At 33.3% G+C, this 19,120-nt stretch overlaps 1 protein-coding gene across 2 annotated transcripts in view; it reads left to right on the forward strand.

Annotated features, from left to right (window-relative positions):
• Window positions 1-19,120, forward strand: part of LOC120418581 (neuroligin-3-like) — a 200,372-nt gene that overhangs the window by 132,095 nt on the left and 49,157 nt on the right. For both annotated transcript variants that reach the window (XM_039581029.2, XM_052707828.1), the window contains exons 9-10: window positions 9,312-9,450; window positions 12,769-13,051. In XM_039581029.2, the coding sequence (XP_039436963.1) occupies window positions 9,312-9,450; window positions 12,769-13,051 (422 nt within the window). The remainder of the gene's footprint in view (window positions 1-9,311; window positions 9,451-12,768; window positions 13,052-19,120) is intronic.

Consider the following 19,120-nt stretch of genomic DNA (forward strand, 5'->3'; position numbering starts at 1 on the left):
ATTCAAAAAATTTAAGAAATTCAAGAAATTTAAAAAATTCAAGAAATTTAAGAAATTCAAGAAATTCAAGAAATTCAAGAAATTCAAGAAATTCAAGAAATTTAAGAAATTCAAGAAATTCAAGAAATTCAAGAAATTCAAGAAATTCAAGAAATTCAAGAAATTCAAGAAATTCAAGAAATTCAAGAAATTCAAGAAATTCAAGAAATTCAAGAAATTCAAGAAATTCAAGAAATTCAAAAAATTCAGAAATTTAAGAATTTTAAGAAATTCAAGAAATTTAAGAAATTCAAGAAATTCAAGAAATTCAAGAAATTTCAGAAATTCAAGAAATTCAAGCAATTCAAGAAATTCAAGCAATTCAAGAAACTTGGAATGTTTTAAAATTTAAGAAATTCAAAAAGTTTTGGAAATTTATGAAATTCAAGAATTTTAAGACCTAAAAAAAATCAAGAAACCCACGAAACTAAGAAAATTTAATGAATTCAGAATTTTCAAGATCTAGAAAAATAAGGAAATTATAAAATTCAATAAATTAAGGTAATATAAGAACTTCAAAAAATCAAGAAATTAGAAGACTAAAGCTATTTAAAAAAAATCAAGAAATGTTAAGTGAATAATGAAAATTATTCGATTTAACAAATTTTATAATTTTAGCAAATTTAACAAATTTAACAAATTTTACAAATTTTACAAATCTTACAAATTTAACAAATTTAACAAATTTAGCAAATCAAACAAATTTAACAAATTTAACAAATCAAACAAATTTAACAAATTCAACAAATTTAACAAATCAAACAAATTTAACAAATTTAACAAATTTCCGTGTACCATCGTCCTCCCACAACCCAAAAATCCAAAAGCTCTACCCTGCATCGCGACGGCCCCGCGACGCTTTGATCGATGAGCCTTACGAAGCGTGGCGAACGAGATGGAGTGCTGCTGGCTGTGGAGAGTGTCCTTCGTCCTTTGAACCAGCAGCAGGCCGTGACTTTCGGCAAAACACGCTCGCGCGAAACGACTGGTCACGAACCAGCAGGAAGGCCTCCTTTGATCACTTTCTACCGACAAGGCGCGACCACGCTAGACATAAATCAAAGAAGAGGCCTCATAAAAATTTATGAACTGTCGGGAAATTTGCTTTGTCATATTTTTTCAGGGCCCGGCTGAGTTGGGGTTTGGCGTGGACTTGTTTGACGGGGAAAAATTGCACGGAACTGGCGAAAAAAACCAAGCAGTCTATCCGCGAAGTGCTGAGCAACCTTTGGATTGGGAAGTTGTGAGAAGGAAGGAGACTTTTTTTCAGTCGGAAAGGAGAAGATTTGACATGATGATGGAACAATTCCGGTATTTGGAATTAGGCTTGAAAAGAACTTTTTGGAAGGACTGAAACAAATACAGTAGTATTGAAAATTTGAACTTTTCAGTACTAAAATGTAGTTCCAGTGAACATTGTATTAATATAAATGGCAGGCTAGGTCACCAAAAAGAGTCATTATCGAGTAATTAGTTTGCGGTGAGGCGTGACTGTGATTTGAATGAGCATTGTGCCAAATGTACCTTGTTTTTCAAATTTTCATCACTCTTTGGGAGGAAATGCTCCTCCCCTCCTTCACCCAAAATATTGTGTTACATTTCCAACCACCTTTTTGTTGGAAAGGGGAGGGGTCGTCAAAATTTGGCATTCAAACTGTTTCAATCTCGGCCAAACCACGAATTACCTCACGTAAATATGAGGCCCCACCAATTTGCGCTGAATTAGCACGCAAAACAAGGGCCCGGCCCACGTGGCCCGTCACGTGGTGCTGCTGGGTTTCATATTTCCACCTCTCCATCAGGTAATGTCCGCAATCATCATCAAAGCCTGGGTGGGCAATTCGTGACCCACGACACGACGGGATTAAGCTCGAACCGCGCGGATCAGGCTTAGCACATTGTTGCGGAAAATCGGCCAATTATGGGGCCCATTTCCGCGATTGTTCAACAATTTAACATTGTGAGGGGTGTGATTTTTCGGGTCATCATCGGGAGCGGATCAGTTGTGGAAAATATTGTGAGGATTGGTTTTGCGATTTATTTTGGAAATCAATTACTCATGAAAGGATTTAATGTCATTAGAGCTATTGGTACAATATTGTTGACATCTGGAATATTTCAAGGGGTCATTCTCTGTCAATTAACATGAAATCGGAAAAAGTAGCCCCAAACCCTCTACGATTTTCGTAAAACTTTGTCCCAAGAGTTAACTTTGGTTCGATATCACGTGACGGTCCCCTTTCATTTTTGAACATTCGAAAAAAAACATGTTTTCAATATTTTTTTGGTAGAATCACGAATTTAGCAAACCATTATACATCAATTTAATAAAATTGTCTGATCCCTGAAAATATACAAAAAATCGAATTTTATAATAATAGTTTTGATCTAAATATTTTTTTTCGAAAAGTTAAATTTACTATGCAAATTTCCCAAAAATAAACATGTTCTAAATTAGTTTAAAGTTTAGTCATGAAAAATCACAATATATCCTCCTGAACACGGGAAAATAGAAGAAATTTGGAAAAAGTTGGACATTAGAAGTTCGAAAAACAAAATTTTATGTAGAATTTATTTGCAATTTCTATAATTTTTTTGAATTTTTGTTCGAAAAAGGCTTTGCACTTTTTTATTATTTTTTTCTATTCTATTTAATTCTGATTTTTTTTACTAATGAATTTCCTTGGTTTTTTGTATAAATTTGATTTTCTTATTATTATTTTGTTCTTTAAGTTTTTTTAGGCGTTAAGATTTTTTTTTGTTTTTTTTTTTATTTTTTTTAGATATTTTATGAAATATTCTATTGATTTTTTGTTTATGAAATAACTTGATTTCTGAATTTAATAAATTTTCTCAATTTTCTTGAAAATAATTTATTAATTGATTCTTAAATTTTTTAATAAGTTTAGATTTTTTTTAATCTTTTATAATGTTTTGAAATAGTGAAATATGTTTATTGGTTTTTAAATTTTATAACTTTTTTCGTAATTTTTAATTCTCTGAATTTTTTGAATTTTATATGAGTTTGTTTTTATTTTTTTGGTTTGCTTTCTGTAGTTTTTATTTTTTTTAACTTTTAAATTTTTTGAGACATTTTGAATGTTTTTGTTTAAATTTTTTAAATGATTTTCATTCGTTTTAAAAAAAATATTTTTATTATTTTTTAAATTGTAAAAAATTGTTTAAAATTGTTTGAAATTGTTTAAAATTGTTTAAAATTATTTGAAATTGTTTGAAATTTTAAGAAATTGTTTGAAATTGTTTGAAATTATTTGAAATTGTTTGAAATTGTTTGAAATTGTTTGAAATTGTTTGAAATTGTTGGAAATTGTTGGAAATTGTTGGAAATTGTTTGAAATTGTTTGAAATTGTTTGAAATTGTTTGAAATTGTTTGAAATTGTTTGAAATTGTTTGAAATTGTTTGAAATTGTTTGAAATTGTTTGAAATTGTTTGAAATTGTTTGAAATTGTTTGAAATTGTTTGAAATTGTTTGAAATTGTTTGAAATTGTTTGAAATTGTTTGAAATTGTTTGAAAATGTTGGTAATTGTTTTGATTTATTTGAAATTGTTTGAAATTGTTTGAAATTGTTTGAAATTGTTCGAAATAGTTTGAAATAGTTTGAAATTGTTTGAAACTGTTTTAAATTTGTTGAAATTGATTGAAATTGTTTGAATTTCCTCAAAATTGTTTGAAATTAATTGAATTTTTTTGAAGTTTTTTTTTAAATTGTTCGTTTTTTATGTTTTTTTTAATTCAATAATTTATATTTATGTAATTTCAACCGCATAATTTTTAAATATTTTTTAGATTTTTTACATTCTAACTTAACTTTTTTGTTTAATAATTTTTTTTCTATTGGGAGTAATTATTATTTCAAAAAAAGTTGAATTTAATGTCTCATACTTCTCTTTTTAATAACATAGTAAATTATAAGTTCAAAAAATGCTATTACATTGATTTTTGTGCCGCGATCGGGATTTATCGATAGTAAAATGTCAATGGTAATTTGTCGATGGTAGAGCGTAATCTTACTATTGGGGAGTCTCGAAAATGGGTCGAGAAATTACTCTCGAAATTGGATCGAAATACTACGTTAAAGTGCAATAATCATCACGAAAATCTTAAAAATAAAAAAAGTCAAAGCAGTCCCATTGTTTAGCTCAACATTGAAAAATGTATGGTGAAAATTTAAAACTTAGAAATGAAAATTTATTATGGAGCTTTTAAATCAAATGTTGAAAACTACAAAATTATCCTTGAACACTGAAAAAAGAAAAACTGTAACGTATTTTAACCATAATGAAAACGCCTGAAAATCTACTAAAAATATGAAGAAAATTACAATCACAGTTTAACCAAATCAGTAAAGTGAGGCAGTTTCCCCCAAAAAATTCCAGCTGATTGCTTCTATTGATCCGGATTTAAACTTTAATTATTATCCCACACGTGTGAGTGTGTTTTTGCATGTGCGTGTTCGAAATTGTACCAACGCCCCACGTGTCCCAGCGGAAATCAGTCACAATTCCCCGGTGGACCCACTCCCTGCTGCTGCTGCTGCTGGGTTAAAGCCATGTGGCTGAGCCTTATTAGCATCTGCCCACACACGCACACACACTCCCACAGTATGGTTTCAATTGTATATGTTGGAACATATGAATACACTAACAGCATGTTCCAGAAAGGGGTTTGAGGTGCTGGGGAAGGGGTATGTCCATTTTTTTGCTGCTGCTGTTCAACTCCAGGATTTAATCTGGATTGGAAATTGGGGAAAATCGAGACTTACACACACGCACGCACACATACATTCACAGAGAGAGACTTGTACAAAAAGCCTGGCGGGAAATGTGGAATCAGAATTACAGAAAATCCAATTTGGGATCGGGGATACCCAGGCCGCCGTCGGTCTGGTCGGACCGGGGACAGTTCCGCAAAAGGTTTCTATTGCATAATTTTGGGGGCCAGACGGGAGAAACTTGAGGTGGGCAAGCAATATCGGAGCAAGAGAGCGGGGGTATAAAAGTCATAAATAGAGACGAGCAAGCACGCAATTGGAGTGTGTTAGTTTATATTTTTTGGGATTTTTTCTTTCGCTCTCTCATTTTTGCATACTGTCTGGTGGCAAATATGCATTGGTTCATTTGGTACTGATGGGAGGGTTGATTCTCAGGGGGGAAATTGGAAGAAATTTGTTTTTTTCGAAAGGCCTAGGTTTTACCATACTGAGGTCTGGATTTCAATTGGAAACCTTATAGAAGTAGTTAGAATATCGGTTTATTTTCATTAAACAAAGTGAGGTCAGTAGAAAATAAAAACTCCAATGCAAAGAATACGACTTTATTGAGTAGTTGCAAACCAAAATTGCACTAATTTAATAGAATAAGTCAAAGAAATTGACAACTATAGTAAGTTTAAAGACATCTTTATGGAAATTTAATGAAACGTAATCAAGTTTTAAAGTCTATTAGGATGCTCAAAATATTATTATTGGGCAAATTGAGAATCGATTTTTTTATCAAATCAATACAAATTCAAAAATACTATTCTTTCCAAAAGTGCAAAAAAAAACAGTAGCAGTGTTGTTTTGAAGTTTCATTCAAGATTTTTTTTTCTTTTTTTTGTTTATTCTCTATGTCAAAAGAGTCATTTTGCATAAATAGTTTTTCGATACATATAATTTTTCAGGCTGGTCCTACAAAATGGGCATGTAAATGTTCTAAAACCTGTATCATGAGAAGGGATATTCTGATCGATTTGGTGTCTTCGTTAAAGTTTTTGGTAATGATTGAAACTCTTTACATAAATAGATACTCGCTAATAAATTGTTTCGATTTAAATTTGACTATTTATTTCACTAAAAGTAGAATTATCAGAATACAGATTTTTGCATTTTTCAGATTTTTAGTAGGCTTTCGACCGATGCATTTTTTTTTTGTTTAATTTTTGTCCCTCTGCTCTGGCCAAATTTATAAGCATAGTTTTATCATTTCAATAAATTCATTGATAAAAATTACATTGTACACTTGTACATTTGAATTGCAATCATTAGTTTTCAAAAATGTAAGATTTGAAAAAAAAAACATTTTGAGAAACATTGAAATTTTTATAACTTTTAAAAATTGTTGAAAATACCCAAAAATGCCAAAAATGATTCTTATCGCAGGGAAATACATTTTAAATTGATAAATTGTTTTCAGCTAAATGTTCTTAAATTCACATTAAAATTTAAACATTTTTTGAAAAAATGGGGGATTACAGTATGTAGCTTTTGCTGAAGAATTTATAAAAATGGCAGAAATTTTTTTTTTGGCGAAATCTAAATTTTAATCAAAATTGACGATATTCATTGTGTTTGGGGATGAGATTGGGTCATAAAAAAATCAGAATTTTTGTATAACCCAATCCCACTACCAATTTTAAAAATCCAGCATAGGATTTAAAAATGTCAAAAATAGGTTACTCTTGATCAAATTCAAAGAAAAGCATCAATTTTACAAAAAAACTTTTGTTTACATTTAAAATTGAACCAATACTTCCGAGAAATCGCAAGTCAAAAAAATGAGGGTCAATTACACTGTAAAAAAATAATGGTGAAATATTACTTGTTTTTTGAGTTACCCGATCTATATAGCCAAAAACGAAAAATGCTCAGCTTTTCAAAAATATTTCTTGCAAGGTTACATTGTTTTCATGAAGTGTTTTTAAATTGCAAAAAAATTAACCGATTTCGAAAAATTATACCTTAAAATGTTCAAAACTTCAAAACGATGCATGATTTCAAAATTTTGTAAAGTCGTTCAACATAGCAAATTGGCATCTAAAAATGATTTTAAAAATATTGATATTAAATAGTTCGATCCTGAAAAGTTATAAGGGACTTAAAAATTTCATTTTTGCATGAATTTTTTTTAACCAACTTCAGGCTCATAGTTCAAATAACCAAAAACAACGTTTGTCGCTTGTGGAGCAGGGGGCAATTTTTTTCGGGGCACCCTAATGGACAAAGATTTATTCAAATAAATTCAAATAAAAATTCTGAAAAAATAATCACCAGATCTGGTCTAAACGTATATAAAATTAATATGTATCCCAAAAATAAATCCATAAAAAATGAAAGAATGACAAAAACATTTTTTCTAATCAAATATGAAATGGATTATGAGAGTCTCAACAAATTAATGTGCTGGAAAATCGAAGACTTTAGATCACCGTTTAGCTTAGCATTATTTTTTGCAAGTAAAGTATCAAGATAAAATTATGAATAGTTTTTTTTATTTTTTTCCTTTGAGCTATATTTTTCATAAAGTTCAGCTTTAATGAAAATTTGCACAGGAAAAAATAACATCGTAATATCAGCATACTATTCGTTCTGACCACCAGATCACCACTTTTTTTTAATTCAACTCTGTGTAAACTTTATCTTAAATTTGATCAAGTCAAAACCAAAAAAAGGTCCGAAAATTGCCTAGGTCCTCTTTAAAAGTCTCTTGACATAAAAAATGAAGCAAAAAAAAAAACACCGTAAATTTGTTTATAAATTCTGTAGATATTAACTGTCTTTTTTGACAAGATAAAATAAGCTATTACAGTTAAAATTTTAAAGTGTTCCCTTTAGGAAAGAGAATCATTCTCTGTACATCTCAAGCGTTTCACACACTATTGGCAGGGTTTTGTGAAGAAATATGAATGTTTTATTTGAAAGAATGATTAATATTTTAATTGAACAAACTTAGACTTTCATTCTAAAGTATTTGCAAGACAAATTCAAAAGCACCAGCACCTACTTTGAACGGACAAATGTAAAAAATTGTCATCAATTATATTTTGTTATCAATCTTTAGAGAAATGCTTTTTTGCAATTTTTTCAGAACAATCTGTGATGAAATTAATTTAATTCAATTTGTTCTTGATTCGGTCGGACCCTATAAATTAATCACGAAATTTGTGACCACACCCTCCTTCCCAAAACATTATCCTTTCTTTTGTCCCACACAAAAAAAAAAAACTCTATCAAAGAAAACTTTCCCTCTCACTCGAGTTCCCATCGCCAACGTCTTGTTCAGAACAATCAGCAAAAGAAAAGACGCCGGCTCGTTCCGAAAGGCTGGTTGATTTAAATAAAGCCCAGATTTCCACCCACCACAAAAAATGGGGGGGTGGGTGGTGGCGGCGTCGATGGGAGGTCAACTGTGGTCGCTTTTCGCAGCTGGACACAATCGTTCACAATTCATTGTTGGCCGGCGCCATTTCATTTTTTTTTTGCTTTCAGTCCCCTAAGGGAGTGGAAGAGAGAAAAATCTTGGAGGGAAAATTAACAAAGTTTTTCCGACACACTGAGCGAGGACATTGTTGTTGGTGGCGGCGAGGCCTGATTTCAGTGCTGGGTGGGTGGGAAATTCTCAACAATGAGTTGTGTCCTCGAGCGTGATGTTGGCAGTTTTGTTTTGTTTTGTCTTGTTTTTTTTTTTTTTTTGCCATTCTGAGGAAAATAGACTCATCTACTCTGTCCTCGGTGAACGACATAGTCCATTGTCATCGGGATGGGATTATCGAAGAGTTGGTCGTTTTTTTGCTTCTTCTGCTTATTTTGCTGTCACGAGAATGATTTGCAGGAAATAGAGGGCGATTGACCGTAGGTTAAGGGACGTCGAAGAGACAAGTGGACAATTTGGGCTTATATTCTCCCTTGAGATTTCAACGGAATATCACTTTAGAAGATGGCTTAATTCCTTGTCTATCTTAAATTTCATGAAAATAAGTGCAAATTTTGCCACAAAAAGATGACAAATTTCAATCATTCAAAGCCTTTATAATCTCCAGTCGTCAATCTGATTCGTCTTATTATTAATTTTCTAGAATGTCTTCCCAAAGTAGGAAAAATCTCTTTCAAAATTCCTCCATCCCAAATTATTGCATTCATTCCGTCAGCAAATGACATGACAGATTTTCCTTCTTTTACTGCCACAATCTGCCAGGATTTCCCCCTCTGAAAAATCCTATGAATCCCCCCAGAGTTCTGAGGCCAACAATGAGATTTGCCTATGGACAGCTGGGCTTTGCCTCGTTCAAAAAGTCGACAGCTAATTTGAATTGTCAATCCCCCCTCCTCCCAACCTCCCTCAGCTCAATAACAGTGAGATAGGAAGGGAGAGGGAAATAAGTGCCAACTTTTGATTGATATTCATTACCGGCTGTCAGAGTGCTGTAAACTCGAGAAAGAGATTTACAAAAATGCTGATGGTTTATTTCGCTTGTATTTGTTTTTTTCCAGAGACTCAACGATGGAAGCACTCAGCGATGGCCACACGGTGGCTACGTTGATAAAGGTGGCCTATCTGCACGCCAGGAGGGGCGCCAAAACGTACATGTTTCACTTTGGCTACCAGAGCAAGGAGAGCGAGTATCCGCAGGTAAGGATGAAAGACAAGTGTGATTTTGGAAAACGTAAATAAAAGTGGTTTTCTTGATCTAAAGAATCAAAAACATTTAATACACAAAAAAGCAACGAAGTTTTAAATTTCCATCTAGCTTTAAATCTGAAAACACCACAAATAACCGAACAAAAATAAGCCAGTTCTCTTGCCATAAGCCAATTTATATGGACGAAACTTTGTCCATGCATTCCCTATATTAAAAAGTCATTTTGCATCACTAATTTTTCCATACAATTTTGGGGGCTGGTTTGTAAATGTATGAAATTCTATACCATCAACTGGGCGAATCGGAACTACAGTCTGACAAGGGATAGCAGTTTTTTAGCTCTTTTAAGCTTGAAATTTAGAAAACGATGCACTTGTAGATGTTTTGTGTCTGTTCTATCCGAAACTAATCAAAAAAATCCAAAATTGTGCAGTTACAAGGCTAAAACAGCTGTTCCAATTCGCCCCATGTGTTCCGTTTCACCCCAGATGAAGGTATCTTGAGAAGGGTTATTCTGATCTATTTGGTGTTTTTGGCAAAGTTGTAGGTGCTGATTAGGACTTTTCGAATAAATATTTGCACAGATGAAAATTTACGATTTTTTATTTAAATTTTTATCACCTAAATTTAAATTCCCAAATTACGTAATTATTATTTTTATATTTTTTGATAAGTAATAGCGAACTAAAAAAGAAATATTCTGAGCCATAATGCGTGATGGTGCAAAATTTTGTTTTTTTGGAAAATATCGAAAACCTGGAAAAAATTATTCAAAATTACTTTGAAAGAAAAATCGAATTTACAATCCAAAAGTTATTCACGTTTTTTGAATAAAATGTACTGTTTTCAAGTAAATGCTACTTTTTAGGTAAACTTTTTCGTTTTCTTTTCGTTTTTTCCTATTTGGGATTTTGAAAAGTGGGCAGTTAGTTTCTGAGGTACAACCTCACAAAGAATTCGAACGATGAAAATTATTATTAATTTTTAATTTTTATTTTAAACTGACCATAACTTGGAAAATATTTACTTTTGTGAAATTTCCTGATCTCTTCAACGATATTTTTTCAAAATCGCTTAAAAAAAGATTTGTATAAAATTACCAATTTCTAACCTTTGTGAAGAAAAGGTTTATATTAATTTTTTTTTTATTATTTTATCAAAAAATCAGAAAATTACACAAACGTATTTAATCAGTCTTAAATTTTTTTAATTTAACATTTCATTTTCGATATGTTTTAGGGGTCCAAACTTTGGATCATTCGAGTCATAGAAAAGATTTAGCAGAAATTTTGCCTCTGATAATGTTTGAATGTGATGCATATATCATATAATTCCTATCATTATTTGATGTTACATCGAATTTAAATCGAATAGTACTTAAAAGTAAATATTTTTCGAAAAAGTCATCATTTTCAAAATATATACAATGATCGATTTAAAAATTTTACATTTGGCATTACTGATCACTTTTTTGTTTTTTACATAAAATATAAAAAAAAAATCAACTGTGACCCTGTGTTACCCTATAGAACGAGATAACAAGAAACTATCATTCAAGAAGTCGTTCATAGTCGTTATTGTTGTGGAAAAAATAATAATCTTAATTCGATTTAAGTGCACAGTTCAGAAAATGTATTAAATGATTTTTTTTCATAGAAGATAAAAATCATCCAAAAAGTCATAGTTCGGCGCAAAACGTCTGTCCATATAAACTATGGTTCAAAAGATTTCTTTTTTGGTCCCCTTAAACAACTTTTAGTGAAAGTATTAATACAAAAATCATTTTTTTTTATTGTTATATTTTTTTCTGAAAAGACCTAGCCAACTTTGCCAAAGACACGAAATCGATCGGAAAATGCCTTTCCAAGGTACAAATTTTCGAATTCACATACCAGTCAAGAACCAGGAATATCTTCAAATATACTGTAAAATATTAATTTTAAATATAATTTTTAAACCGATGTTTTACTCTGAAATTAACTAAACCGAAATCAGAATAGAAATAAACGAAAATTGTTCTTCAGTCGTGAAAAAAAGAAAAAAAACTTTTTAATCTTTTTTTTAATGAGGCTGAAATCAAACACAAGATATAAACAAGCAAAACATACTCAAACTGATTGTTATCCTGATTAAAAAATATAAAAAATCTTAAATCTAATCTAATTATCTGTTAACTAAGTCTAAAGGTAAATTATTTTTAAACAAATTTTCCCGATGAAAAAGAAATATTCGTAATACAAAAATGACACCAATTCGATAGTGTACTTCCAAATTTACACAAATTATAATTGATATGCTGGATATAGTTTGGTCAAGAAAAACTCATTAATACTGAAGAGTGTTCTATAAATTTTAGGCATAATCGATCTTGCTCAACTCATTTGACGCTCTTAATTTTTTTCAAAGCGATAGTTCTATTTAAAAAATAGGAATCAATTATTTTTTCGAAAATTTTAAAACGTGTGGGTTCTATCCTGAAAATAGATCAGAAATACAAAAAGTCAGTTTTGTATGTCAAACTCGAACCATAATTAATGAAATACAATTCAGCTGAATTAAAAAAAAGTCTTAAAATTGCATATAAAAGACAGGTAGCCAATTATACAACTTTGTGTAATTTTTGTGAAAATAAAAAAAATATAAGCCAGGATTTCAACCTTTCAATAAAAAAAAATGTTGGAATACGCATTTTACATCCGTTCAGTCAATTTGTAAACATTAGTTCGCTAAAAATTCATCGATTTTTTTGCGGTACTTTTCATCAAAAATCCACTAGAACTTAAATGATTTTTGAATTCACCCGAACGTGCTTAAAAATGATTTGAAACGCAGGGGAATGCATAAAACTTCATGTCAGTTTTAACTTAAATTTTCATACGTTTCTTGAAGTTTAATGCAAAAAAACCCTGTTTTTTCGAATGGATCCTGAAGAGTGGAGGGGGGCGGAGAGGGGGGTGGGTCGTTATTCATTTCATTTCATTTTATTAGGTTGCATTAACAGTTGTTATCCTGAGCTGAGATATGGACTACCTTTCAACAGCTGATTTGTTCGAAATGGGGAGAGAGTTTACTGGTACTAAGGAGAACGAATTGGACAGAGAAGGAAAAAAATTGCAAAAATAACCTTCGAAAGTGGGTCGTTATTTAGAATTAATTTAAATTTAGAAATTTGTACAGAAATCCAATTTAATTTGAAATAACTTATGTAACTAACATTGAGCTAAAAAGAATGTAAGTTCTGTGGAATCAACTCAAATAATCAAACATAAATTATCACTAATTTACTTTAACTTTGTTCGATCTTCCAGCGGCTGGGCAGCGTCCGCGGCGAGGACCTCCCGTACATGCTGGGCCTGACGCTGGTCCAGGGCGCGCCGTGGTTCCCGCAGAACTACTCGCGCCAGGACATGGGCGTGAACGAGGCCGTGCTCAACTTTGTGACCAACTTTTGCAAGACGGGCGACCCGAACGAGGCTGGCCACCAGGCCCCGCTGCTCCATCCGGATTACGGAACGGCCAAGGAACGGACGCGCTTCCGGGGCATCATGTGGGACACCTTCGAGACGACCACCCAGCAGTATCTGAGCATATGTGAGTGTTCAACGGTTTCCGGGCTATAAACTTCTTAAGAAACCTCATCAAACTGGGAAGAGTACAAGTGCCAGATTAGAGCACACTTAAACCGTACATGACTCGTTCATAATTGATGGCCAGCATTAAAAGACTACTTCGCAACGGCAGCTCAACTTAAAAGTAATCTCCAGATGTTGTTCCATGCCCTCTTCTCTGCAAATCCCAACAGCTCATCAACCACCCAATAAAACCACCCCCACCTTAACCTCCCCTTTAACAGCCAGCTGCATCAAAGTGTACAACTTACTAATTAAGGCGGTCCACTTCTTGTGTTTCGCACACACCCGCCTGGCGCCTTAAGGGGCCATAGCACTTTACACTTCTTTTTTTGCTCTTTAGTTAGTACCTACTCCCACCTTGCTCACAAAATCCGAGCGACCGAGACCAAGGCCACACAAATTAAAACCCATTTCATCTAACGCGGAACTCGGAGCGTAGGTTCTTTTTTATCGCGCAACCAGGACCACTTTAATCCGATTTCCGAGAGATTCAGAGGGGAAAAGTAGGGAAAATTCTGAACTTCTGCTTCTGGGAAGGAAGGAAGAAAAAAACCTCGAGACACAAGCCCCGGAATTATCGCTTAAATGCGGCTCCAGGGTGGAATAACCCGGTTGTGGGTGTGTGTGTTTCCAGGGTGACAAAGACCTGATTAGGGTGGTGGTGGAACAGTCGGCGACACTTGCGAAAGGTGGCAGTAACGGGGAAATGTGAGGTAAAACGAGCTTGAAGTAGTTTTCACAAAAAATATAGTTAGTTGCAGAAAAATAAGCAGACGAAAACTAAAAATCTAAATTTTTTGTGTTGATTTATAATATTTTTTCATTAATATCTGGGAATGCTTTGGTTATTAAGAAAAATATTTGAGGAAATGATATGATTTTTAGAAGTTAGAAGCAATTAAATTAACTATAAAATTAGTCCTAAAATTCATCAAAACTTCTGAATCGCTATACTGAATAAATTTTGCTAAAGTTGCACGGAGAGACCGGCCGGGGCAAATCTAAGAAAATCTTGGTTAATTTAACTAAAAGTATGGGTTAATTTTTTACACAGCTTTTTTTCAACAATCGATTGTTGATTTTGTTAACCCGAAATTGCTGACCACCGGTCATTAAAATTAACTAAAAAAATAGTTGGAATTGCCATTTTTGTTGGTTAAATGGCCGAAAAAAATTCTAGCAGTCGACTGCTAGAATATTTTTTTCAGAAAATTAACTAAAAATTTCTTGTTTTCAGCTGAAATATTGTGGAATATTCTGTTAAAAACTGGCTGGGAAATGTTTTTCAACTATTTTTCAACATTTTTTTTCGTTGTATCAACCGAAATATTTTTGCATGCAGCAAATTATTAGTGGTTTATAACAAAACATTTCTTAATTAGACATAATTTATGTAAGTGTTGATATATACTTTCTTTAATTATCCGACGATACAGGCTGGGCCGAATTTCTAGCTATATTTTAACTAATGTCTTACTTGAATACAGAAAAATATTTGTACATGTAGTCAATAACTAGCAGTTGTTAGCAATATTTTTATTGAATTTGCATTAAATTTTGTAAAAATGCCTCACAAATTAATGCTGAGTGTTTTTTTGTTCGCATTTATTCTGCCTAAAAATTTAACGTTTTGTACTAATTTGTTTTTTTGCATGAAGTTGTTAAATTACTGTTAAAAAGCATCAAAACAAAACATTTTTTTAACTGTTGTTATAAAACATGTAAAGTTTGATCAATATTTTAAAAAATTACGTTGCATTAAACTTAAAAATAATAAAAAAGCATATTACAAATTATGTTAAACATATTTAAAAAAGATGTTTAATTTAACATGAATTCCTGAAAAATAGAAATCGAGCAAAATTTTTAAGCTTATATTTTTATTATGTTGTATAAAATAAGGTGTTGTTTTTACTTACCATCACTGTGAAATCATCCGATAAGTCATCATCATCTACAATGGTCTCAGGTTTAGTTATTTTTCTTGTGGTTGGACACAGAATTTTCACTAAAGTGAACCTTTTGCTGCAAATAGACATGTGAAATGGATTAGTAATTAAATACAAAATTCTTAATTTCGGCTATAAACTGAAAAAAGGAACGTAAATAAATGTAATTATATTGAGGAAAGAAGAAATATCAATAATGTTACTTACCAAGTTTGCATTAATTTAACAATTACTTTTGGCAACAAACTTGTATTGCATTTGATTCAATTTATTCAACGTACTCCGATTCCTGAAAAAAATATTTTGAGTTTTACTTACCAGTTTATTGAGCTGTCGTATTGCAACAAAACTTTCAAGATAATAATTATCTTCTTTTATATATTTTATATATTTTTATTTTTTTAAATATTTTACTTCATCTCTATTTTTTATGTTGTCATGTGTACGCATTTCTATGTATTTTATAATTGATGATTCTGAAAAAAATAATGGTTCATTAAGATTTTATCCGTCGTAAGCACGAAGCTTTTTAATGATTCAGTTTTCTAATAAGAATCACATTAGATAAATTATTGTGCAAAAATAAACCCATACTTACTTGGATTAACCAACATTTTGTTAAATTTGCCCGGGCTGCTCTATCCGTGAAGAGTCGGTCCGCATTTCCCTTCTATTGCCCTCCCGTTCCATCAAACATTCTTATAACGTGTTCAACTCACTCGCATTAGAGGTCCTCATGGTGAAGGTCGTCCTCTTGCTCTTCATAGTTTATCACCTGCAAAGAAATCATCAACAAACCTACTCACCAATTCCACCTCCCCAGTTGCAACACTTTGATTTGCCACTTCAACATTAGCCAAATAGTGTAATTTTCACCTTTCACATCCTCTCACTTCATAATTAACAACACAAACTCAACAAATCGACCGCTCTCGTTCGAATCCTGATTTCAAATGACAGACGTAAACAAACCCAAGTTCATCTTTTAAATATTCAACCAAATGTAAATTATATTCAACCAACAAAATTTTTGATTTTCCTAAAACCAAAGCTAACAGTCGAGCACGTTCATTCGAGTTCGGGAAATCTGTTAGCTTTTTGCCTTTAGCATTTTCAACAAACAGGTTATTAAATTAATACTGAATTTTGGTTAATTTAACTGAAAATTGGCAGTGACAAGTACGTTTTTGTTAAAATTTACGAAAGTAAAATCAACAATTTCAATTGTTAAAATTTCTGGGCACGGTCTCTCCGTGTGTTTACACAAAATCATTCCAAGTAGCCAAAGATGCTGAACCAAATTGGTAAAACCCTTTTGCTCTCAATGTTGTTACCGTTGCGATTGATCATCTTTCCTGTTCGCTTAAGAACCGGTAGGAGTAGGGAAATGTATTTGAATAGTAGGGAAATTGTCGTGTAGGGATGTTTGTGTTTTGCATGTTTTTCTTAATGTTAATTGTGAATATTAAAATAATAAATAATACAACACAAACAGATTAAAATCAGAGCAAGGTCAGGGAGTAAAATCAAGCACACACTGTATCTGCAAACCGTAGCCAACCGTTTGTTAACACACTTAAGTCTCAGATGCTGCATGGGAAAAGGGTTAGCCGAAAGAGAGTGGACACTGGTCAAGAGGAAAAAGGGAATAAACGATGATCTGGGAGAGATTGAGGGGTCTTCTCTGATGCCCTTGATCTTGAGTGTTCTCTTCCATTTCAACCAGCGATCGACAAGGTCACCAAGCCGATCAAAAAGAAGCATTTTCAAGTGCACGTTTTGCATACCTCAGCCTTGGTAGGGCGAGGTTGAAAAGAGTACCAAATAAGTGGATACGACTACGAATCAGGTATGAGAGTGAGCCTTTTGGGACGTTTACGGGATGGTGGAATCGGTAGCCCGATTACGGCTAGTTATATCTAATCCTCCGCTCCCCACGTGCAATCCCAACAGGACCCGTAATTGTGAACTGAAAGTTACGCGGTCAGACCACACCATCAAAGGTCAACCTGTGGTCTAGTGGCCGCTCCAGTGACCCCGGAGCCCACCGACTCATGAAGTCACCTGTACAGTCCAGCCCTGTGACCTGTACGCCAGCACTCAAAGATTATTTGTACCACGTGGTCCGCGGGAGCGTCGACGACCCCCCCCCCCCCCACGCTGTCTACACGATTCAAGCTTGAAGAACCGAGATGAGCTGCACAAGAACCAGGGGCCACGCTTGGCCCAGAGCACGAGCACGCCGAGGTTTCCAGCGCGAGCAACGGGCGTCTCCTCCGCGATGGCCAACGACGACCGTGAGGCCCGGAAGTACGCTGAATCTGGAGGACGAGTCTTGGCGTCGTCCACGTGGTGGAGACGCTGACGAGGAGCAGCAGTAAACGCCAGCCCAGCAAGATCCCCCCCCCACACACACACACACACACACACACACAGTAAGTGAATAAAAAGTAGTTTAAAAAGTGATCTAGTGTCTTGTTACTTAGGTTACTGAGAAATCGAGCCGACCTTGAACTACGAGCTCTTGTTTGCTGATCTAGCCATCGCGAGAAAAGAGGCCCTGTGCCCACCCCTGTCGGCCGTGGCTCCAAGACCAACCGGCAGGGGCGTTGTCAGGGCCCCTCAGGCCCAAAAGGGTACGATGTCCCAGCAAGTAATAAATGGCGCCCAACTAAAAGTAATTTTCGTAAATGTGTAATCAAAGTGACAAGATCTGTTTGCGATAAGTGTGTGAGAAGCTAGGGATTTTTGGTTTTAAAGACTCTGGTTAGAGGGTGATTTTTCAAAGCGGTTGCACTATGCTTTATTTCTTTTCACTAGGTGAAAATCATTTAAACACCGGTTGCAAGTGCGCGAACGCTTTCAAAAGTGAACATTTTTATGTGGTTTCAGCAAAGAGCGGGAGAATTCAATAAAATTTGACTTGAAAATCGATTATTGGGTCTTGATTCGTAACATTGATCAAAATAGAAATTTTGCTTTGGATTTTCGATGAAATGTTTTATGTTTGTGGTTTTAACACACTAGCTTGAAGGGTTGTAAATAATATTTTTTTTTGTGTGATTAATTTCTGTGATATTTGATCTAATTGAATTTTTTGAAAATTCTTCCAGGTTATCAAAACTTTATGACTTTTATTGGATAATTATGCAAAATTAGAAGGTAATAAATCGCCAGCTACAAAAAATACAATTGAATAGTGATCAAAAAGTGTCAAGTGAAAGCAAATAAGGAAGAGGAGAGGAAAGGAAGGGGAAAATATGGTCTGCGAAAGCAAATTCGCAACGTTAAAAGGGAAATATTCAATCTTTTGTTTGTGTGACCAAGAGCAAGAATACAGTTTGATGGAAAAGAAGAACACGTCTAGCCCGAGTTTTGACGAACTAGTCACTTGGATTGAGCTAGATTGTGGCCAGGATACGAGTGTTTGTGAAAGTTTTACGTACAAATCATAGTAATTGATTATTCTAAAAAAAAAATATATATATATTTTCCCTCAACCACTTTGTGTTGGATAACTTTTGGAAATTTACAGCAGCAACTTTAACAGCAACAAATAACAGTGAAAAGGAGACGATTGAGGTAAGAAACAAGCGCAAAGAATGTTGAGAGTTGCAAGGAACGGTTTATTTGGAAATCTTCCACTGTTTCTCCAGAATTCATGCATTTTTCAACAGCTAGTCAAACGAATTTATGAAAATATTTCACTAAAACTACATATTTTTGTATTATTGATTATTTTAGAGCAGTTTTCTGCAAGCAAATTTCAATGTTTAAAATTTTACTTCCTAGAAAACTAACAAATTTACAGCAGAACGTTTTGGTTGATACCACAGTGAACAATAGATTGCATGATAAAGAAGTTGAGTTTGTTTTGCTCGCATTATTCGTCTGAAAATACGATAGTAATAGTTCAGTAGCGAGAGAAGAATTGGAAAGAGAATATTATTTTAATCTGTAGTCGTGATATGAAATTGTGCTAATATTTGTGATATGAAAAGTTTTATTTTTGTGTTATTCTTGACTTCAAGACTTCAACATGGTGTTGAGAAGGTGTGTAGATGAAATCTGTGATAAAT

This window comes from Culex pipiens, chromosome 2 (genome assembly GCF_016801865.2).
Source record: "Culex pipiens pallens isolate TS chromosome 2, TS_CPP_V2, whole genome shotgun sequence".
Taxonomy (NCBI): domain Eukaryota; kingdom Metazoa; phylum Arthropoda; class Insecta; order Diptera; family Culicidae; genus Culex; species Culex pipiens.